This window comes from Dermacentor silvarum, chromosome 1 (genome assembly GCF_013339745.2).
Source record: "Dermacentor silvarum isolate Dsil-2018 chromosome 1, BIME_Dsil_1.4, whole genome shotgun sequence".
NCBI lineage: Eukaryota > Metazoa > Arthropoda > Arachnida > Ixodida > Ixodidae > Dermacentor > Dermacentor silvarum.
This window is the reverse complement of record NC_051154.1, coordinates 7,999,412-8,023,697: the sequence shown is the minus strand read 5'-3', so window position 1 is coordinate 8,023,697 and position 24,286 is coordinate 7,999,412. Positions and strand designations below refer to the sequence as shown.

The 24,286-nt window shown below is 48.5% G+C and overlaps 1 protein-coding gene across 1 annotated transcript; it reads left to right on the top strand.

Moving 5' to 3' along the window:
- Positions 1 to 522: 522 nt before the first annotated feature.
- Positions 523 to 23,237, top strand: LOC119456411 (periostin). The gene is made up of 6 exons (XM_037718145.2): positions 523 to 1,120; positions 3,514 to 3,728; positions 14,009 to 14,201; positions 14,261 to 14,359; positions 14,447 to 14,572; positions 22,865 to 23,237. The coding sequence occupies exons 1-6, from the start codon at positions 523 to 525 to the stop codon at positions 22,996 to 22,998; spliced, it is 1,365 nt and encodes a 454-aa protein (XP_037574073.1). The 3' UTR covers positions 22,999 to 23,237.
- The last annotated feature ends 1,049 nt before the right edge of the window (positions 23,238 to 24,286 follow it).

Genomic DNA, 24,286 nt, shown 5'->3' with positions numbered 1-24,286 from the left:
CAGAGAGCATTGGAATGGCGAAAAAACCTGATAAGCCTGTAGTCAGGAATGCGCTCATAGCAGGGCTCAGCGCTAATCTCGGGAGCGCTCCGATATAAGAAATTTTCACCACAATTCAAACAAAGTTTTCTCCCTCACGCGATCTGCTTGACAATAACGAAGCCCCACTAGCTGAGCAATATAAGTACCGGTCCTAAACACCGCACCCGGCATTTTTTTCAGAATGGAGTGTCCGCCACTCCTCTGCACAGCACCAAGCGAGATAGAGATGAAATTGTTTCCCATTCAATGCACGTGTTTTATCTAGCTCCACGCACAAGGGAGAGAAATTTGGTGGAGCGGAATTTTTCGGTGCCCTAGCGAGAATGTGGCCAACGTTCGTGTGCCGGAAGCAGCGGCAGTGTGTTCAGAAGCCCCTCGGTTGCGCGTGGATCACGTGGGCGTTCCTCCTCTCCCCGCACTGCTTAAGAAGCGGCGGCACCGACGGCGGCGGCACCACCCCCCCCCGAACCGGCCGCCGCGATGAACGCACTGTGGATGCTCGCAGCGACGGCGATCGCGGCGTCGGCTCAGCTGAGCAAGCCGCGCGTTGAGGACGGCGGCTGGCAGCCCGTGCTCGCTGGTCGCTCAAAGGCGAAGAAAGGCCGCGCCGCCGACGACATACCGGCGTTCTACGTGTGGCTGCCCACCGAGCTGCTGGACCACATTCACCCGAACGGCCCAAACTTCGCTCAAATCCAGCCTCCGGCTGGCTTTCCGAGAAATCGGTACCTCCCAGCGCAGGCTATTGACGAAGCACTGGACATGGCACTGCAGCCGCCGAGGTCCGCAGCCTTCGGGCCACTGCAGTCTGAAGAAGAGGCGGACGTGTCCGACGATAGTGCGGGCAAGAGGCCAGTCTACAATTCGCTCGACCAACTAGCCAAGACGGGAAAAAGAAAGCTCCACAAGGGCTCTTCCACGCACCACGTGGATGGATGCAGCCCCGCCAGCTCGGCTGCGGTGACCAGCCTCGGTAATCGATCGCTGCGCCAGGTGGCCGAGAGCCTAGGAGCAGGTCGGTTTCTTGATCGCCTTGGAATCACCGAAATCGAGCTCATCGGTCTCACTGGCCACGACGGTAAGGCTTATTTTGGTTGTGATGGGCGACCGGGCCTCCTAGGGGTACAGTCCGAAAGTGTTCTCACTGTCGCGTTTCCAAATCAACATTTTTTTTTTTTTAAAAGTGAACAAGGCCTCTCTGGCCGAGTCCCTTGTTCGCTACCTGTCTCTTTTTCGCTTCCTTGTTCCCAATGTCTTTTTTTTTTCTTCTTATTTTTCCTTCCGGCTTGTTCAAGTAATAATTCTGCGCTTCCAACAAGGTTTTTACTTTGGCAAGTTTGTGATTAATCTTTTGGAAGCTGCGCGAACGGATGGGACCACAAGAAATGGTGGCAGACACGGCGCTGGTCTGCCGTGCTGGCTGCGGGTATGGTTTTCATTTGAGGTAAATCAGGTTGCCATATTCAATTCTGGCCAGTCATCCTCAGTAAGTATCTGGGATGTCGGCATCAGGACATTCGTACATCCTAAGGATGTCCTGCACTAATCTTAAAAGACTCCTGATCAGGTCCATTTGCCTGTCCCAAGTGAGATATTGCGAACATACCAGGTACATAATTTGAGGACCACTTTAGGATGATGTCAGGACGTGTTCCACGGCACTACTGTTTGGCACTGTAATTAGAGGACAATTCATCATTTACAAATTGGGTTAATATAAACATGACGCAGCTTGGATATCAGAACCCGTGTTGTAGGGCTCCGTTTTGATATTTGTGCGCTTTCATGTGCTCTAAAGTCTCACACATTTTGCGTCTTTTTTCTTACCACCACTAAAAAGCAGTTCGGTATCAAACGAACTACAGGTGCATCACCACCTATGCACTTACACTAGCATAGCCTTCGAGATCGGCTTTTCTATGTCAACAGAACCGTTTGTGCAAAGTGCGCTTTGGAATAACGTAATAATAATAATAATAATAATAATAATAATAATAATAATAATAATAATAATAATAATAATAATAATAATAATAATAATAATAATAAAGCTTAAAACAAAATAATGCACAAATAAACGTTTTTTTTTCTTTTTGCAGTGTGCCATTTGTACTTTCTTTTTGGTTATGTTCAATTTCGTTCGGGCAAACATGAAGCTCGCAAATAAACACACTTGGATGCACCGTCCTGAGAATATCCTGCTGAGGATGTTGCTCGGATATATGTCAAGTTAGGTTCGCGATAAGTCCAGCACTATATGTTGTGTTTAAAATTCATCGTGGGCATGGTGCTGTGGCCGTCCTCAGTAGGTCCCATAAAAAGCTAGAACGTTCGGATCTTCCCGGATCATCCACGGGATGTTTTGTGTTGTCGGGGCAGTTTGCTGTCCATACGGGCAGCTTTGGGACCCCTAGAATTATTATTGTCCAGAAAACTGGCGAGAAAGTGTCACCTGCCGCTCGAATCCCGGTCCAGCGTGCTTCATTAAATGGCGTACGTCCAGCGGTGAGAGCCGTACAAGCCGTTACGTGCTTTCAACGCAAGCAGTATGCATTATTTGACGGTGTGCGCGACTTGAACAATTTTAGTTTAAGCAGAGTACTTTAATACTTTCTGGATTAATGTACGGCAACGTAAGTGGACACTGGTGGTTCGTCAGGTGGTCCAAGACACAGCACACAATAAGCTCAAACGTGCCGTTTCTATGCCGTGTACTCAGTAGTTTCTTTGCCGTCCCGTGAGGCCTACGACCACCACAGTTGCCAAGCGATCACCGCAGAAACTGAGCGGGCTCATGATTTTTGTTTCCAGACAAGTGGGAGGACGCGGAAGCTCTCTATTCGCCATCATCGATAGCGACAGAGCATACTTAAGCGGGGGGTGCTGTCATGTTTGACGCACTCATGAGTACACTCACTCGCCCATACTCATTTCGAAGGCGTGAGTGGGAGTAGACGTGAGTACGAACGCGAACCTCTGTGTTTGACAGTGTTAGTTCTTAGCGTATACATGCGTTAATCTTGCTAAGTACCCGGCGGCTTAGCGGCTATGGTGTTTCGCTGCTAAGACCGAGGTCGCGAGATCAAATCCCGGCCGCGGCGGCCGCATTTCGATGGGGGCGAAATGCGAAAACGCCCGTTTATTCCGAAATGCGAAAATGCCCAAATTATTCTGGAGTCCCGCACTACGGCGTGCCTCATAATGAAATCGTGGTTTTGGCGCATAAAAAACCCAGAATTAAATTAAATGAATCTTGCTAAGTACGTTAATATAGCGACCGTAGGCCACGAAAACGCGATAACGTTTGGAGCATGCGCAGTGAGCATAATGCTACTTCTTTGCGTGCTTAAGGCACGCTATTCTAAAGCCATCTGTCTATTGGAGTTCTCGGTCATTTCTCGCACACGCGAGATTTCCGCTGAAGGGACGAGTAAGAGCCACGCCCCCTGTGGGCTGCGCTACATGACGCAGGCGTGTACACGCTGTTCCTGCCGGCGGACGAGAGCCTGGAGCTGACGTCACCCGAGCTGCTCGGCTCGTGGAGCTCCGGGCGCACGGCGCGCCAGGCTGCCATGCTCAACCACGTGCTGCCGTCACGTGTGGCACTCGAGGAGCTCACGCGTGGGGGCAGCTTCACGACCAGGGCTGGTGCGCGACTGAACGTGCGCCGCAATGCTGCCAACGGCGTGAGTACACACCTCGGCTTGTTGTGTGTCCAGTGCATCCCACACAGGAGACTGGCGCGGACAAACCCTTCAGTGCTACCGACGGTAGATTGCAGTCGCCACTGCAACCCTACCGTGGTCCCTTTTCGTAGTTGTCTAGGAATGCATGCGCCGACACGCCAATTCCATCTTATTACCGAGTGAATCAATTGTGTTCAGTAGAATGCAAAGCTGGCAATATTTGTACAGAGCGCAGCGAACGAGATCACAGTGCCTCATTTCATGAAAAAGCGCTAATAACCAAGAAAATTCAGTGCTGCCTCGGACACATAGCGCTCTTCTGTTCATGATTAATAACAAAAAAAGGCCTCCACTGGCACTCGGCAGCAGGTGTGTGCACATTCTGCAGAATGTGTGGCGGTACACGCGTTATCAACAAGTACCTGGGGCCTCCAAACTTGTCGGCTATACAGCTCGCTATGTTGTAAAGATCATGCAGCGTACCGCTTGCAATAAATAAGCACGTTCAGCCAAAGGAAACCAATATTTAACACCAACTCAGGAGATGAAAGAAGTCGCTCCCATTATATGCGGCCGATCTTCGTGACCTTGCTGGGACTGAGCCGAGCAGCTCAGTGACGGCCCCGTTACGGGTGTAAAGCAAGTTCAGTGTACATCTTCGGTGAACAGGCGTTCAGAATGCATATGTATGAAATATAAATTTGGCTGAGACACGTCCTTTGTTGTACAATTCGTTTCGTTGTAAACGCATTACTGTTTAGAGGCGTTCGACTTCACCCACGAAATCTGTTACTAGTCAATTTTTGCGTAAAGTTCAAGTACCTATGCAAGGCCGCTGTGATAACAACCGTATTTGCGCCGAGTACAGGTGTTGCTAAGTTGCAAGAGAGTGAGAGTAACCCATACAGCCAACGAAAAGGACGCTCAGCCGAGAGGGAATTCTCTCATGGCGCTGACAGTGCCTCAGTCGGTGGCATATATTGTCACGTACGAGTTTGTACTGCTGTGGACAAAATGACGTTGGTTGAGGAAGAAGAGGCTGAAGTGTCTCAGAGCTCGGTAGATGGTGTCACCCTGGCCACATTAATGACGTAAAAGTGACGTAATTGGATTAATGACGGATTAGTGACGGATTAATGACGTAAAAGTGGCATGCGAAAAAAGAACACATTTTAGTGCTAAAGATTGAACACCCTGTGTGTTTTATTTTAGTTTATAGTGAGTTTGCGTAGTAGCCAATTGAATTCGGGTGTGTCAGCATACAGAAAAAACTACGTAAGGTGGTCGTTAATGTTGGCCAGTGTGTTTGCACTATAGTGCGTTAACTGAAGCGGGTTCAGTTTTGTTCAAAGTTGTCGCCGTGCTTCACTCGCGAGGTTTTGAAGAATGCTTGCACCGTTTGATAGGGTAATTTTAATTGTTTTGATTTTACCGAGTGATTGTTTCAAATTACCAATTTCCGCGATGCAGCTTCATGCTAAATGTTGATTTTGGAACAAAACGCTTTTATTCTTAAAATATTGCGGGACTTGCGTGTGCGCCAGTGGCGGAACTGTATCTGGATGTACCTAACTGTAGCATAACTACGCTGACCGATGTTTTTGGATGGTAAGGCAGCGTCTGTGTATATAGCACGTTCTGGTGGAGCAGGTTGCTGCATGTACCGCGGAAATAATCTTTTGTGTAAAGCAGCCAGGTGTTTTTTGGTTGAGGGAGTTGCGGTTTCCCGTCCATAATTACGGTATGCCACCACGGTGGTGCACATTGAGGAAGGGAGTACAGATCTGTGCAGAGTGTTGTGCCTAGTCAGTATATGCCTACCTGAGTATGACTTCTTGTGGGGCTAGTTGGTACATGCTACTTCAATTGAATTAGACGCACAGTATTAGAGGAAGAAAAACCGATGGTAGGAGAGGGCATCGGTATTTCTTCCTTTGATGCTGTGCGTCTCATTCACATTAAGTAACTACTGGCACACCTTGAACGATCTCACGGCTCCTGCTCGTTAGTATGTCGCCAGTAGCTCGCAGAGGTCATTAATACCCCTGCTGCTCTTGCGTCCATTCCCGTGTAGTTGTGCAGGCCTGTAATCTGTCGTTATGTTTGTGTGTGTTCCTTGTCCAGTCAATCGCGCTGCCAGAATGCATGAAAGTCTGTAATGTGACTTGATGCATCACGCGTTCGCGTGACCGGATGTATGGCTACGCTATGCGACATATAGCGGATGCTTGAACAAACTGCAACATTTTTCGCCCCATGTGTCTCATTCGCAATGCGACGGAGTACGTAGAGCATTTGTTTGCACGGTTCGCCCGGGCCATGTATTAGCATTACAGTCCTACATCCCCAGAATCTATGAGTTGCTGCTCTGTAGTGAAGCTGAGCTGAAAATGATTGAGGACCTTAACCGAGAAAGTGTAAGAGTGGGGTTGAAGATTAATATGCAGAAGACAAACATAATGTTCAATAGCCTGGCATGGGAATAAGAATTCAGGATCGCCAGTCAGCCTCTAGAGTCTGTGAAGGAGTACGTTTATCTAGGTCAATTACTCACAGGGGACCCTGATCACGAGAAAGAAATTTACAGAAGAATAAAATTGGGCTGGAGTGCATACGGCAGGCATTGCCAAATCCTGACTGGGAGCTTACCACTGTCGTTGAAAAGAAAAGTGTTCAATCATTGCATTCTACCGGTGCTAACATATGGGGCAGAAACTTGGAGGTTAACAAAGAAGCTCGAGAACAAATTAAGGACCGCACAAAGAGCGATGGAACGAAAAATCTTAGGACTAACGTTAAGAGACAGGAAGAGAGCGGTGTGGATCAGAAAACAAACGGGGATAGCCGTTATTCTAGCTGACATTAAGCGGAAAAATTGGAGCTGGGCAGGCCATGTAATGCCTAGGGCGGATAACTGGTGGACAGAATGGATATCAGAATGGATATCAAGAGAAGGGAAGCAAGAGAAGGGAAGCGCAGTCGAGGACGGCAGAAAACTAGATGGGTTAATGAAGTTAGAAAATTCGCAGGCGCAAGTTGGAATCAGCTAGCGCAAGACAGGGGTAATTGGAGATCACAGGGAGAGGCCTTCGTCCTGCAGTGGACATAAATATAGGCTGCTGCTGCTGCTGCTGCTGCTGCTGATGATGATGATGAGTGAAGCTGCCGCTTCTTTTCTTGTGCATTCGTGCGCAATTCTGTTTTTTTTTTTCAGGCGCAATGCTTAGCTCTATATAAGTTGCATATGCGTGCATAACGTCGACGGTGTTCTGGATGTCTTCCTGCTGCTGTCTTACTGAGTTCTCTGTCACCCAAATTATCAGACCGTCGGCGTATGCGACATGATGTATTCCCTGCACGGAGTTCAATAACTTCGGCAACGTGTGTGTAGCAAAGTTGAATAAGATTTGTGCTACGACAGATCCTGACAGGACACCCACCCGATTTTTTGGCTGCATCCAGCAGCTGCATTGACCGATCTGTATTTGAAAGGCACGGTCTTCAAGGAACCCTGCGGTGAAGGTGTAACTCTTCTTGAATCGGGCTGTACGGGACACGTGTCCCGTACACGTGTCCCGTACCGTGGTGGAGAAAGCCGGTGGTATTCGCTAGCGGGCATCACGCCACGCGCACCTCACGCCATTGAGAGGCGCAGAGGGTCTTGCGCGGTTGCTACGACCACCCGAGCGGATAGAACATTTGTGGCTGTCTGGCAACTTGACATGCCATGCTTGACATAGTCTAGCCTTGTCGGTTTCGGCTGCTTGGGCGCGCCGCGTCTCCGCTGCACCATGAATGAATGTATGAAGAGAACATTTTACATCGGAAGGGATGGCTCGTGGCCTGACTGGAGAAAAGGGAGTTAGGGAGAAGAGGGGCGGCACCGGAATCCGGCAGCAATAATAGTCTCCTGGGCGCGCCGCAGGAGTACCAGTTACATTTTTTGGGGCTTCTTCTGGCGGTCAGGCCTTCTGGCGCAGACGCGCTGCTTCGCGAAGGCTGAACAGCCCCACGAAAAGACGCTGGCTGCGACCTTTTCGTCACTGTACCCGGGCATGGTTTTTGTAATCCGTGGTGGAAACTCTACGCGCCTTGTCGTGGCGCTGTCTGCTTTTGTTTGTAGGTTCTCCACTTTTTGATGAAAAGTGTTTGATCCGCGATCTTCTGTTGTGTAGGATTACTCGGCAAGACTGCAGCATTTTCCGTGGCAACGTTGGGTCTATTCATGGCGTGTTATGCTTGCTGCTGTTTCTGCTATTTTTGAGGACTGGAAATTTTTTCTACGGGGTGCCCGATAAGTGGTGTTTGGTTTGCCACCGGCCACGGATGCGGGGTTATGAAAGGCGGAAGCGGTTGTGGTCGGAATGCATAATTTCGCTCGCCGCCTCATGAGCCCTTGTGTCGGCGCCATTGAAGCGTCCGTGGCGTTCGACGTGATAGCAGTGGTCGTCGAGTACCGTTCTTCCAGCTAATTGCAGAGTAATTTTGTGGCTTCAGTTATGGATTCATCTTATAACTCCTCTCAGGCGGAGTTATAGGATGTCGGGATCTGTAAGCTTAAGCCATAAAACTCGTAAATTAATGCGGGTATCGACTTATAAGGCGGCAGCAGTCGCAATTGCGTCGCGCCACTTGAAAAATTCGCTTTGTTAAGGCGCGGATATAGTCGGGTGTTTCCAGCAGGCAGTGACCGGTGAAGTCGAATACGTCAGGCTGGCTACCCAGGATCACCAAAAATTTGACCCGTGATAGTTCGGTGCGTTGACCGTAGCTCGCAGCAGCGCGTCGATCAGCTATTGCTGCAGCACATGCGCACAAGTGCGCGGCGAGCAACCGCCGTGTTTTTTGGCGAAGGCGCAAACTCTGCACGCTTACTTCAGTGCACCCGAACTGCAGGCCAGCGTGTTACCGGCCAGGTAAACTAGCGGCCGATGCACTGTGGTCTAGAGGCTCTGGCGTGAGGTGTTCTATTCCGGCCCCGGAGGCTAGACTGTAGATGGTCCATTTCTCGCCGTAACCAGGGTGCGCGAACTCCATGTACCTCCAATGGGACGTCGACATAGCCCATGGTCGCATGCCCACGCGTCGCGCGAGCGCCCACCACTGGGACCGGTATTCTACTAAAAAAATCACAAACAAAACAACGAGGCTCATTCATGACGTCACTGGTGACATGCTTAAGAGGAAGGAGACAGGTATATGCTCGTCCTTTTCCCATGACATGCGACTAGCGTCGTTTGTCCGGGCGTTCATGGCAGACGCGGCTTTCATGTCCTGCGAATTTTGTTTTTCCTTTTCTGTTCGTGCTTTCGTACGGTGAACTTGTTTACGTTGTCATAAAAATCCGGAAGTGCACTCATGTCATCAGGAAAGACACTCCGTAGCGCCTTCATCCATGTAGCACTATGCAATTATTAGTGGATCAATTAAATATGAGTGATTTTTCAGTCACTCAAAGGTGCACACGAATCGGAGTTGAACGTTATATTTTTATTCACACATTTGTACTGCGCTTTGTTTTGAAGCAAGGTGGAAATATCAATAGCAATTTTTTTCTAAAATATCTAATTTGTAAACAAAAAGATAGCAAAGGTACCAGAATTTCCCAAGTTACATTAAAATTTCTAGCCATTTTACAGTCTCTGAAAAAAGAAGCTACGTGACAACCAATGACTGCAGCTAAAAGTTTCTCAAGCTGTCTTTCTTCTGAGGGCTCCTACAGCCGTCGGCGGTACAACACTTCTCAAGAAGGGGTTACTTATATCTGCACCAATGTCACAATAGCGGCACATAAAAACTGAACTAAGAATTGTGCTTGCGCAGGAATTCATCGTCGCTGATCTTAAATCTCAATAAAATAGATCGATCGTGCCTTTTTATCTATTATGGATTTTATTTTTTTGCAATATACGTGGACATAGCAGATTGTGAACAAAAGGTGTAGCCCAGCTAACATGAACTGAATTCCGTCATTTACAAGTATTTTATCGGCAGCACAAATACTAGTGACCGTCAAAAGAAATGAATCGAGTCATTGTTGGCATAGTACTTATGTCACCAAGGCTTGTACAGAAACCAAGTGCCCCTGTAACACTGTTGCATCATGCAAAACGAGTACCTGCTGAGCAAATTCGTAAATGACTTGTGCTCACCTGTCGTCATTGAAACATCTGAAAACTTGGCACAACTTTAAATCCTGGTGTTGGAAAACTGCAGAGCTCCAGAGATGATGCCTCTATTAGCAATGTTCGTCTAATGTTCGCTTGGTAATGCTTAATAATGCTTCTTTGGAAAGCATGACTTGCTTTCCTGCGTCTTACGTTCTATGACGCCTATCGAGCTTCTGTCTCCCGCATCTTCATACTAAGCACGACAGCCGAAGCAGATCACCCGCGAGCCGACCTGCAGTATCGGTGAACAAACGGCGAGGGTGAGCGGACGCACGCCGTCAGCCACTTCCCGCGTAGTGCCCGATTTAAAATTCACAATAGCAGCAGGCAAACATTGAGTCAACAGAAAGAAGTGTTCTTTCCCGTCCACTCAACTTGATTTATTTCTAAAAACTAGAGATGGCCAAAAAATGCGAACAACGCCAGCTAGTTTACATAATCCCACTAAATCTCAGGATGTCTGGCAACCGCTAGGCGCGTATGTTTTTGGAAACCGAAACTAGAGCTCGTCTTACGGCGTAACTGCGTGGCGGCCTCCACGTTCCGCCGGTCTACATTTGTTTCGGCCGGGCGGCTCGGACGCGTAGCGGAGAGACCTGCCTGACATCTCGCCGAACGACGTCATGTGAATACCGCATTATGTTTACAGCTGCTGCATAAGAAAAACCTGGTGAAAATAGATGTACAGCGAAGCTGTTGCCGACGTTAGACAAGCACGATCGACGTTAGACAAGCACTACCACCATAAGCGACGTACGTCACGCGCACTCGTGCAGCAGTGCAGCATACATGCTCGTTTCTCTAGGCCCTCCGCCAAGCGCAAGTGCCTTATTCAAGCGAAGCTTGTATTGCCTGACTCGTGCCGTCAGTGTGGCTGTCGTCGTACGCGAAAAACCTCCTCACCCGCAGATGGCGGCCAGAAACCCTCCGCTCCCGCAAGTGGCGTGCCGGATCACGCCACTCTCCCTGCCAATCACAAGTGCCCCTCCCTCCGGAGAAGGGAAAGGAGGGTTCGCTCGCTCCGCGCGCGCCGTTTCTCGCCAGTTAAAGGCCAGCTGGGCGATAGGTCCGCGCTTGGTCCGCTCCGCCGAAGAGGAGGCAGCCTTCAAAGAACGACGACGGGAGCGGGCCCGTGAACGTGCGCGAGCTTGCCGGGTGAATTCACCGTTTTTCATCCTCCGCCAATAACCATGTCTCTTTAATGTGTCTCAAATGCTCAAAAAATAAAATAAAATTAAAAAAAACTAACCAACCCCTCCTGTAGGGTTGGACAAGCTTCGCGTGCACCCCTGTTGCCGGTAAGGGAGGGGTTTTAAGTTCTTGAACTAATTCAGTTTTTCAAAGTGAATTGGGTCAAAGAATTAGTAAAGTACGACTTGCACACAAGCTGCAGACAGGATAGCTTCGGATTGTTATTCGAATATATGAGAAAGCGTATTTCTGTTAAGCGGAAACTCAAATACAAAGCCCCTTTTCAGCTGCCGTGTGACCGAGTGGCCGCTAGGAGGCGGACAGTGTTCGCCATAATGTCGATTACGGTCGCAGCACACGCTGTGCAACAGATGCAGAGCGCCCACGCATCAAGGACAGATACATTGTGCGCACACGTACGTCACGCACGCGCGGACATGTGCGGAAATACATGTGCGCAAGTGCGTTATTGAACTAATTGCAGTTCTCAAAGTAAATTGCATCAGAAAATTCTTAAAGGGCGACTTGCACACAAGCTGCAGACAGGATAGCTTCGGATTGCAATTCGAATATACGAGAATAACGGCATCGTCACGTGACGATATCGCCTGATGACGTAATCTGATGGTGTCATCTCGTCAAACGTGACGTCACGCGATGACATCTTCGTCAAGTGATGATGTCCCCTGATGACGTCATGCGATGCCTCTAGGAGAAACAGCACATTGTGCGCTTCCCGCTTCTTTGCATTGTCTCCGGGATCGGCCCACATTTTTGTGCGAGTGAGAGCCGCGCACGCGGGCACGAAGAATCCCGACCAACTAGAGGCTAACGGCTTCTACAACGCACATTAGCCAAGATGTGCTATGCGCAGGCGCGGTGCACAACATACGACGAATACAGACGCTATTTGTCTGCCCGGTCAAGAATGAAGTTTTGTAAAAATGTTTTTATCCAATGAAAGAGTCTGAGAGTGCGCAGCTTTACGACATCTATGTAGTACACGTGCACTAAATTTATGTTGTTTAAACTTACAGTCATGAGTTTAGAAACACTTACTCGATTCACGCTTTTACTGCGCATGTGCAACACGAAAGCAAAACTACCCCTCGATGGCACTGATATCTATGCCGTATACTACCGCCACGTTTAAACATGGTAAGGCAGCGAGCGGCGCATGACTATATTCGGCATCTCGCGGAAAACTTGCTGCCAAGATGAAGAACTTGGTTGTGTAATAAAAGCTACCCCAGCGGAAGAGATTTCGCAATCGTCCCTGCTGAGCCGGCGGTGCATGCGATCCGGCAGCAGCTCGCGCTTATTTTCGTCAACATTTGTATAAATATGCCGCGCTTATATAAATGTAATTTGCTTTCCGTCGGTGCCAAAACCAAACGTTCCAGCCAGGCGCCACGCTATGGCGGTCGGTGAGTGAGAAGACATGCCTCGTATTTTCACAAGAGTCCCACTCAATGGACTATTTCGCGTCAGAAACGAAGTGCAGCCCACTTTTATGCCGCCAGCAATGCAGGCGAGCACGGGATGATCGGACCGGGTTCTCAGTGGGAGGCTGCGCCATGACGCAGTTCATCTGCGCTGTGATTGGCTGCGGCTGTCCGATCGCTGCGGCAGTCGTACATTGAATGGGCTGTGTCCTCTCTGGCACTGTAAGCTAGGGAAATGCCCATATCGATTAACAACTCACAAAGTAAAGCTGTTAGAGCCGATGCCAACCACTCATGACGTTGGACACATTGCAGGCCCTTGCCAGGCCCTTGCCATCTATGGTCCAGGGTGATTGACTGAAATTTGTTTTTACGAACGAGGCGTAAGAGCTTTTTCGTTGGTTGTGCACTGGATCGCCCGCGGAATCGCACCAAGGTGCTAAATTTGCAACGTAGCACGCTAGCTCGTGAGCATATTTTTGATGCCGCCTCCCAGAAACCGCGTTGGCTCAACTGCCACAGTAAATTTGAACAAAATACGAGCCCGGGAACAAAACAGACGCGCGACAGCAGACTGGATTAAATTGTGACTGGTGTGTGCACTACTTGAGGTAGTGGAGATGCATGTAGATGTAATAACGATGACGAAAGCTTGTTCGGTGCGAAACCAGAAGCGTAGGCTTGTGGCTTAAACAGAAGGTTTGAAACCCCGGAATGGTCGCGGATTTGGTCGTATACCGATAGAGGCGCGGGGGGGGGGGGGGGGGGGGGGGGGGTTGGTCGGGAAACGTGTCCTATGCAACGGAAGCTCATTGGCTCTACGTCTGCAGTAGGCCACTGATCTGAAAGCGTAGAGGCAAACCAGGGAGAGCCGGTAACCGGTAATGATAGAATTCGAGTTGGCCGGCAGAAGTACGTGCAGGCAAACGGCTGGCAGGAGAGATCGCGCACAATCTGCGTCAGGTCGTCTCAAGTCCGCTGCATTGTCTGCCTACTCGACGCAGCCTGTGTTCGGTCGCTCAATTTTTGCACATGACCTGGTTGGAAGCGTCATAGCGATCGCTTAAACACGTACTTGTCTGACCCAGCGATGTCGTTAGACCTGAAACTCAAAGGCCGATGTGAGCGATGTAAATATATTATGTATACCGGGTGCTTTTTTTTAGTGCAGCACATTTTTAAACTTATAGCAGTAAATCACGGTGACGTTATTGTTACTATTGAGTGTCCAGGTTGGCATCCTCCAGATAAGGAATAATATGCGCAGTTATGTGCGTAACCAACCAATATCTGACAAATAACTATTTAATTATTGATCTTTGATGAAGGAAATGAGTAGCTTAATTGGAAGCCATTCTTCAAGTTATCAACTTAAGCGAAGAGATTGAACACGCTGCCGTCAAAGCCAAGCGAACACATGTTCCACTTTCGAAATGCTCGTTGTTGTGTTCCATGCACGAGTGTTGGGGTGCAGGTGGTGACGGTGAACGGCCACCGCGTGGCGGTTGCCGACGCCAGCGGGCCGCGCGGCGGCGTCGTGCACGTGCTCAGCGGGCCACTGGCGCCCAGCGCCGACCGGGACGTGCTGGCGACGCTGTCGGACTGCGCAAAGTACGACGGCTTCCTCACGCTCGCCACGGGCACGGGCGTCTCCGAGCTGCTGCGACGTAAGCCAGCCCCACCTCCGCTGCGCGCGCGCCGCCGCTCACGGTGACTCTCTGCGCAGGGGGCCAGCGCACGCTGTTCCTGCCCAGCAACGACGCCCTGTCCAAGGTGCCGCCGGAGGAGCTCAAGCTGTACCAGAGGAACGTCACTGCCCTCAAAGGTGGGCATGCAGACCTCGATTGTCGCAGAACAAAGCGAGAAATATGCGAGTGCGACAAAGGCTCTGAGCAGTCACTTTCTTGCGCAGAGTTCCTCACGTACCATATCGTGGATGGCATCTACTACAGCCATGACCTGCGAGACGGCCAGTACCTCAAGTCTATGCACAATGACCTCCCCATCCGTGTTGGCGTCAGCGTAGACGGCTGCAGTAGTACGTAGAGGCAACAATGCTTTCGTACAATGCAAGCTGCATTCTATCATTGCATCCTTGCTCTTCCACTATACTTTTGTGAAACAGGAGCCCCGAGAGAATATTTCCGTCTTTTAGGCTGAGTTTATTATTACAGAGACTTGAATAGTGTAAAAAACTCACCGAAGATTACGATACTCCCTAATGCGAAATTTGTGCGCAGCTCTACACGTGTTTTCATTTCGCGCTATGTTGAGGCAAAGAATTTGAGAGAGACATGTAGCAGGGTCGGCAATCGTCGAAAATCTCATCTGCGGGTCAAGCGCGTTGGCTTTCATACATGACTCGTCGAAGGTTGCAGTGTAATCGCTGGTGCCGCTTGACTTCCAGAAAGTACTACACAAACACAAGTCGCGCATGCAATCAGATTACAAAACAATCGTAACCAATGACAACCTAAACAAGCATGAACGAGACCAAACCAAGCAAACCAAACAAGCGCGAGTGATAGCATAGGCGAGCAGACGATAGTACGAAACGAGCGGTCTGGCTGAGACCAGATACGGGTACGCATTGAGCGGTCGGGCGGGTCCGCATGAAACCAGTTTCCCGCGCGCACGTCACTGAAGGGGCCGCTGTCATTGGTCTCCGCCGTTCGCGGCTGGCGTCTTTCTTTCATCTTTCGCTGTTGTGCTCGTTCGCTCGGTTACGCCGCTCGCCGCAGGAACGGGCCATTAAGAGCTGCGCTCTGAAAGTGTAAATTCACACTATTACATTCTTCTGTGTCTTATGAAATGTTCACTAGTTTCACATGTTAATGCAGTCATGTTTTGATGTATGCTTTCTTTCTATGTCCCTTATGTAGTACCCTGGAGGGGCCCTTAAGTGTTCAATAGTTGATGATTATGATCATGATAGCTACCAAAGTATTATGCGCGACAAGGCGTGCATTGTTGCGCCTCGTATAAAACAGTTATAGAAGCAATACGGGCGTCACTCTCCATATGAATGGCATGTCTAGCCTAAGTGGCATAGTAAAGATTTCACTCATCGTGTTGGTTTCATTTCTAGGCCCCCACGCCTTTCCGGTGCCTGAATTTTTACTGATGCACTTGATATGCAAGGCGTCAAAATTTATACCCTTAGCATTGTGATATTGTTGACATCCTAGAAAATGTGCTCTATATTGCATCCTTCAGGGCGTTGTAACGATGTTTCAAGATTTTTGAACGTGTTTTCGGCAATGCATGAAACACTAGTCTATTTGCGTCGACTTTGGCGACATTTTTTTTTTCCAGCTAGAGCAACTCTACACAAGAAAAATATCTCTTAAAAATAACGAATGCATGTGAACGGAATCCAGATATTAAAATATTTACTCTATAAGTGCAGTCGTCACTTCGGTGCTACGTTTTTTTTTAATCACTAAACATGCAGCTGCTTTTAGTTGCATTACAGCTGTAGATGCAGAGTAAGTGTTTTCCTAAGAAGAAAAAAAAATTGTCCTTTTCTGAAGATTTTGGTTTAGATTTTTATTAAAAATATGATCATAAATACAATTAAATCATGGTTGTATATAAAAATAAAGCTGGAACATGTGCTTTCAAATATAAATTTCAAAGAGCTTGGAAACGTCAGGGCGTAACTTGTGACGTAATTAATGAAAACAAAGTTAACTGAACAGCCTGTTACAGCGCAACAAATTGATAAAATTAACCAACAACGTCGTTTTAAATCTCTTTACTTTCTTTAAAGAACAGTACAAAAACTGTTTATAATGCTAAGCAGAAAAAGTAAAAATAAAATAAGAAAAATATTACTGAATCCGCAAAACGTCCCCATTCCTATAACACATGAACGAATGGATGAATAATAGTCCTTTGTTAATAAATGGAGAGGCGGAAGCCTTCTGTGGGGGACAGATAGGGGCGTTGCCGAACTGCGCAAGGTTCATGGAATCCCATGATATTGTCTTGGTTACGGCTTCGAGTCAGTTGACGAATGGTCACTTGTGCCGAGACTGTACTGAGCCAGGAAAGCGGTTTGTCAGTCCCCTTAAACCGCCCTGAGCAGGCCACTCTGTCTTCAATATTTGGCAAATAAAAGTCCCGTGTTAGAATCTGCAAGCAATGCTTCGCGATTTTTGGTGCATTGTTATGCCTGTATGACCACTGTCCCGGTTTGAGACGTAGAACGTATTAAACAACTAAGGTCTGCGCCGCAGTGCAGTCCGCAGTGCGTGCGGACTAACTGTCGACCTCATGTCGTATTGTCACCATTTTGCTATAGAGTATAAGCTCAATTTGCATAAACCGTATTGATGAAGACCTCTCGGGAAACTTTCATGTGTAGGTGGGACGACCGACGCATAGAAGTGTCAATGTTCTAGCTCATCAGGGACGTAGGCTACAAAATAATGTTTACCGCTAGTGGAAACTGCCTCTTTCTAGCAAGTTACACAAATGTTCAGCAAAACATCACACCCTACAGAGCTCCTAGTCGCAGATCTCAACCATATGCTGTAAAGACATTATAAATAAGACCTATAATATTGGAAATATTTCGGTCGGCACACCAAATCAGGCAGAAAACGAAACTTGCCACCGAACATCTGACGATGGTCCGGGGTGGCGGGTCTTTATTGTCCCAGCTTAGCTACCATGATCTTTCTTCATCATCAGACTGACGCCTGCCAGAAAGAATCATTTACACTGCGAGACAATTCTCACGAGGGCTCAGCTACCGCTGAAGTGCCATCTTCGCGACGATCACCTCTGCGCGCTCTTTAAAGATCGCCTCCGGACGATAAATACATAAATTGCTCAGAAAAAGAGAGGCCCGCGTTCGCGATATAGCGCAGCAAGTGGGTGAGGAAAGACCAGGACAGAAAGTACAATTGCCCAGCACGTTTCGAGCAGACGTGTGCGGCTGGTACACTCCAAGCTGACATTGGCGAGAATGGGCTGGCGAATGCTTCCTCCGGTAGTTTGTTTCCTTCTTCCGGCAAGGAAAGAGAATGTCGCTGTAAAGATCCGCTGTCCTGCGCCTTCTTCGAACCTCCGCCATCTAAACTGCACATGATTACGCACCGGCGCCGTCACAGAACTATTGGATTGATTTGGTAAACTGTCATGATCGATCATTACTTTTTCAAAGATCGGAAAAGCACCTGCATTGTTAACAATGTTCATGCTACTTTTTATATAACATATATCATGCTAATTTATATACAGCGTTCCACTGCGTCCAACACCTGTAGTGTACGCGGAGGCCGTTGGTCTGCTCGAGATGTGCCGGTTCCTCCGGAGTTGGTGCTGGCCGCAGTGTTCGACTGCGTACTGCAGCGCGTCTTTGCGCACATCTAGAATCACCTGAACGCAAGCGGAGCTGTCGACCGTTCTTATTGTGCTTTTCTCGTCCGAAGTCTGTCGTATTCGCAGATATTTTCCAAGTTGTGTGGAACAACAAGCCGCGTTGCTCAAAATGAGGAGGAAATTGCGCTGTGCACATGTTGGCTGCAAGATACAAATGCATACCCAAAACAAGCGTGGTGCATCGGACGGCCAGAAGCGTCGCCACCTGGCGGCGTCGCTGCTTGCTTTGCGTCAAAGCCCAGCCGTCGTCGGAAAACGGGGTCCATCGTAGCATAAAGCTCGCAAGGCCACTAGCGTGGTGGCCTACGCAAGTTCGCCACGGATAAAGCGCAGTTTCTTTAAACACGTTTCAACGCCACAGCTAGAGCTGATGGTGCTCGCCGTGATAGCACTTTTTTTTTAGTAAATCAACCGTTTGTTGGGGGACAACTTTTGAGTTTAGGCAAGTTTAGCGAGTCCTATACGGGAAAACCGAAAATAGTGGCGTTCACATGCAACGAAACAGTGCGATACGCCCTTCAGCGTGCATGGCACCGCGGATGGGACGAAAAGCGATCTTGATTCGCCAGACTCCGCTTCAGTGGAACTCATTACAATATTTTCTTGCTGCAAAATATAAGGAACCGCTTTATACCAGCCGAGCTCGTGCTGCCACACGAAGATGAAGCGTTATAGCTGACTATGATATATACAGATGAGGAAGATGCACAATGAATGATGATATGTAGAGATGATGAAGATGAAATCCAGTGTTGCGCTCACAGTAATTCGCTCTCGCAGTGGAAGCGGCAGCCTGGCCATGCGGGAGTATTATGAAATGCGTCGAGTATATGGTTTCAAACGAGAGACATGCACTGTCTCTGTCCCACAGCAACGGGGATCGGACGGCGTTCTAAGAGGCGAGACGCGGTAATTAACAGGGAATGTCTGCTCAATGAGCATGTAAGGTCCAATAAATTGAGTGAGTAATTTTTCACATAAAACGGGAACGTGCACAGGAGTCCAAAGGAAAACTTCGTCGCCACGAGAAAAAGTCACAGCATGGTGAGTCGAGTCGTAGCGAGTCTTCCGAGCGTCCTGGGCGATGCCGGTGTTAATGCGGGCGAGGTGGCGGCAGTCCGCGAGGCTAGACAAAAATTGCTCTGCGAGAGAAGCTGCTGGGAGTACAGGAGTCGAAAGGAACGATGCATCCAGAACGAAACTTGGAGAGCGGCCGTAGACGAGGAAGAAAGGGAGAAAAGCCGGTGGTACGTTGCGTACAGCCGTGTTATAAGCAGTGCTGTACGGAACGGCGTTCCAAGGAACGGCGTTCCTGGAACTAGTTCCTTTTCGGAGGAACGGAGGAACGCCACCGCTCCGTTAAGGGTCGGTGGAACTGTAACGGTAACTCGTTAGGATTACGAAGGAACGGAAGAGGGAACGGCGTTCCTTCTGTAAACGTTCCACGGCATTGAACAGACGCACGCACGTACGCAGCACATCATGCAGGGCGGATGGGCGACCGCGTGAGGCGCAAAGAACTGCCGCTTGCCTGTCACGTGACTATGGTGCATTTTCATTCGTGAGTTCTCCGTTATATTTTTTATGACAAGGCTTCAAGATTTTCACGTGACGCTCCCTCCTATAGTTTCTTTCCTCCCTGCTGGCCTGTTGGACACCAATATCGAGATGTAACTCTTGCTGAATTCAAACAAGGGTCTTTACTAAATTGCGAATATGTACTTTAGACATTTTTTTCCCACTCACACTGCAATATTGAATCAGCATTCATTAAACGCCTATGTATTGTTCCTTTGGATGCGGTTTCTTGTGCAAGAAATTTAATTATATCCTCCTAAGACCCCTTTTACAATACATTGCACATTGCCTTCAACTTTTTTTCGAAATTCACTCGGAAGTCATTACGCAAAATATTCACTCTGGGTATGAAGTACGGTGCATTTGTAACTGTAAAGTGGTGGTTTACTCACATTCTTGTCATCCGCTTTCGAGAAATTGGACAATAAATTGGTCTAGACCTTTGTGTCGTCCCAGACGGCCGAAAGAAACCTCGAGGCGTATTTCGAAGTCACCGAGATTGCGTGAAAATACCGGAGGCGGCAGCAACATGACTGTATTACACGTAGTTCCATCTTCATCTCAGCGTTTAAACAATCAAATGCCGTTTTTACCGCAGCTAACATGAGGAGATGATGGAGATAGTCTTTTTTTTTTTTTTCACGTACATGGAGACGGAGCTTTTGACATCTATCCGTGGTATTCAAAATTTAAAACTTGTTTTTCAAGTTCAAGACATCACAGTAAACAATAAAAACCACCTTGAAGAGCGATTATCTTCCGTTGTTGTGTTCGGGTCTCAGGAGGATATTGGTGCATGTGAGTAACTTTCTATTTGCAGATCTGAAGCGCAGTATCCTGACTGCGCATTTGAAGACCGAAGTGAAAAGTGCCATATGTGTTGCACTTGTAATAGACGAGCACCAAAGTTGCAGGTAGACATGTCTGGAGTATGTCCGGTGCTCCCTGGAAAAATTCGTCCAGCTTTGGATTCTTTTTATCTCCAGATAATCTGCAGCCGGCGATGTTCAAATTCGTGTAATATACGTAGTTCGATGTGAGTTTTAAATTGCTCACTTTATTTCGCCTCCGGATTATGCAACACAATATTTTAATTAAAAAAAACCAAATGTATCGTTAATGTAACGACACGTTCCAATGTTCGAAGTGTAACTGGAACGCGTTACTTTCGCATTAAAGGAACTTGTAACGGGAACTCGTTCCAAGATTGGGAAGGAACGAGGAAGGAGCTTTCGTTCCTGTCTTAGAGGAACGCGTGCAACTCTGGTTATAAGCGAATGTCACGAACGGCATCCCAGTTTGTGTGTTCGGAGCGGATGTACATTGCAATCGTGTCTCAGAGGGAACGCAAAAAACGGTCCGTCAAGCCGTTGGTCCGCGGGTGTTAACTGGAAGTTGTCTTGTGAGGCGCGCAGAACTTCGGTAAGGACAGAAAAGAGGAAGACTTTGACGCGGTCACTGCGGAGAACGCGCGGAGCTCCATGGCGTAAAAAAATGTTGCGTAGAAATAAATCGGCGGCGTCAGCGGCAGTCCCCGCTTGTAGAGAGGCTGTCTCGGCGTAGCGTGTTAGATGGTCAACGGCCGTTACAATCCAACGATTGCCATTTGAGGTCGTGGGAAAAGGACCGTGCTAGACTATTCCAAGGACTTCGAAAGACGAAGCGGGACAAGGAAAAGGTTGCAAAAGGTGAAGGAGCTGTTGTCAGTCGTTTGCGGCCTTGCCAATGAACGCAGAATGCGACGTACTTCGCAACAGCTGAAGAGAGGCAAGGCCAGGAGCAGCGACTTCGTATGCTGTCGTACGTCTTGTAGTAGCCCAGATGACCGGCCGTCGGATGAACGTGAGAGGCTTCGAGCACCTGACGTTGCAGAGAACGCGCTATGGTCGGGACCCATTTGTTGCCATCGACGTGATAAATGCAGTGATCTAAAGCCCCACCGTGCAGCTTGAATTGCTTAAGTTGTCGACGAAGTCGGGCGTGCGGAGGTGAATGTGCAGCGTGCATGCGTTCGTGAATAGTTCGTCAGTATGGGTCGACACGTCGGTGTGACACAAGGACAGATCGGCTGTCGGGTCTTGGCCAATCGAGCGCTGTGATGGGTAAAACCGATGAAGAAGAGACGGGATGTACGCTAGTACGAAGAGGCGATGGTGAGTCATCATGGTTCGGCAGAGGGTAGTGAGATAGAGCATCGACGTCCTGATGCTTCTTGCCAGACTTGTAGGTGACATCAAAATCGTACTCCTGTAAGCGAAGCAACCAGCGACCAAGGCGACCCGATACGTTCTTTAGCGATGAAAGCCAGCACAGTGCGTTATGGAAGGTAACGACTGTAAAATGGTGGCCGTGGAGATAGGGGCGAAATTTTTGCGCTGCCCAAACAACAGCTAGGCACTCTTGCTCGGTTATGGTGTAATTCTTTTCTGCAGCGGTTAGAGTACGACTAGCATAAGCATTATAAAATGGGGTCCCCTTAAGAAATTGCGCGGAAACCATCTCAATGCGGGCGAATAGCCGAACGCTTCTAGAAAGCCATTCACTTTATTAAAGGAAAATAGCGTGGTGCTCCTATGCTTATCGTTTGCATACATGCCTGTATTTGACTGTTGCTTACGTGCGGTTTTGTAGTGGTCTGTTGGTCTGTGCGGATGCTCCTGTGTATGCCATGCTTTCATTAGTCATTCATTTTGGTTGGACTGTGTATATTTTTTAAAGTTAGTGTAACAATGAATGCAGTGAAAACGCAGAAAGCATGAAATATATGCATTAGCGCAAGCTGTTGGGCCAGTTGGTGCATGATGAACTTGAAAAGGGGGGTACTAGCGAATACACAAGGACGCGTACACAAGGAAAAGGCGTGAGACACCGACGGACGCTGGCCGCGATACATCCTTGTGTTTAACAAACAATGAACGTTCCTACCGAGCGAGTAGGTAAAAGGTGATCAAACTGAAACTGATGCACTTGTCTTGGCAGAAGTAGAAGATGCACATGCGTCGGATGTTGTGTGCGGCAATGTTCATTTTAGGCTGATATCAATGTACATGTCTTGGGAGGAGGTGACGATGCGCATGAGTCGGATGTGTTGTGCGGCAATGTAAATTTCAATAGAGCACAGCTGAAAGTACCAGCGGCAGTTCATGTCTAACGCCTTGTGCACGCGTCCTTCTGTACCCCCTTTTTCAAGTCCATTAAGTATATGATCCTTGATCGTTGGGCCCTTTCTTAACGGAGCGCATAAAGCAACCCTATTATTCGGTGCTCAGGCGTGGCCATAATTTAGGCCTCCAACGGTATAAGGCTCGTTCCGGCTGAGCCGAGGGCCAGCGCAGTTGAATAAGTTCCCGCTGTTTCCCAGGGAGGCTGTACGAGGCGAACAACTCTCCGCTGTACCGCGCCGACATTCCAGCCTCCAACGGCGTCATCCACGTGGTCGACTGGGTCCTGCTGCCCGGGGATCACAAGTGGTGCACGGGCGTCGTTCTGCCCTGATTCCACCTAAAAGAACCGAGAGATGAAAGGGCTTTTGACGTCAGTCGAACTCGCTGGTACGATTCGACTCTCTCATTCGAAAAAAGATCCATGAAAAGAGCCAATGGACGTCATCAACACACTGCTGAGCTTGTGTCTCTTCTGAGCTGGCACAAAATTTCATCGTCAATTTTCAGAGTGTTGACCGCTTCTTTATTTATATGCTGCACTGAATACAAATGGCTCATTTATGCAATAAATGTCGCCCTCATGACACGCTTTGTTTATCTTTACTGTCGCAAAGGTGCGCGGTCTGCCCGTTGCATCAAGCACTGAACGAGAGCTTGCAATTCTTGGCGAAAATTCCAAGCTGAGACTGAACAACGAGTGCCTTCTTGCACCCAGCTTTATGGCCGTGTACATAGCTTTGCACATGAGTGCAGCTCTCATACACCCAGACAGCTTACCAGAAAATACAATTTGTTTTCCTTAAGTGCCTTAAATAATTAATTATAACCATACAGGTTGCCTTTTTATTTATATTTTTTAATTGCGCGGTGCATTTGCAGCGCAATGCGGCCTGCTGACGTTAGTTACCCGAAAGGGTGGACATTAGTTATACGACACATGGCATTATCCAGGTGAGTAATTAAAAGTATTCCCTTATTAACGTCGCTTTTTCGTTTGTGTTCTGTTCTTTCGCGCTGTCAGATATGTGCCAGATAGTCCCGCGTCAACGCTTCCGTTCACGCAGGTTGAAAAGCACCGAATCCTGCAACCCGCGATGGCCGAGCCGTTACACCGGGTTACCGGTATACCGGATCAAACCCGGAATACCGGGTTTGATCCCGGTATTCCGATGGGCTGTGATTTTTGCAGCGTTGTCCTTCTTTCCGCACTTCAGTGCTTACGCTGCAAAAATCACGCCGTGCAGGTTAAAGTATCCCAGGTGTTCATAATTGTCCGGAGTGCCCTGCTATGGCGTGTCACCTGATAATATGGTTCTGACATGTAAAACACCCGCCGCAGTGGCTCAGTTAGCTAAGGTGTTGTGTTGCTGAGCAAGAGGTCCCGTGATCGAATCCCGGCAGCGGCGGCCGCATTTCGATGGAGGCGAAATGCAAAAAACGCCCGTGTGCTTGCGTTGTAGTGCACGTTAAAGTACCCCAGGTGGTCAAAATTAATCCGGAGCCCTTCACTGCGCCGTGCCTCATTATCAGTACTGGTTTTGGCACGTAAAACCCGAGGAAGAAAAAGATGTAAAACCCCAGGATTTGGTTTTTTAGGGGGATAAAGAAAAGACCTTCAA

Bases quoted from the DNA above. Each gene is read 5' to 3' on its own strand.
- LOC119456411 (XM_037718145.2), top strand. From the start codon at position 523: ATGAACGCACTGTGGATGCTCGCAGCGACGGCGATCGCGGCGTCGGCT. The intron at 1,121-3,513 runs GTAAGGCTTATT...TACATGACGCAG, and splicing joins CGGTCTCACTGGCCACGACG to GCGTGTACACGCTGTTCCTG. The intron at 14,360-14,446 runs GTGGGCATGCAG...TTTCTTGCGCAG, and splicing joins GAACGTCACTGCCCTCAAAG to AGTTCCTCACGTACCATATC.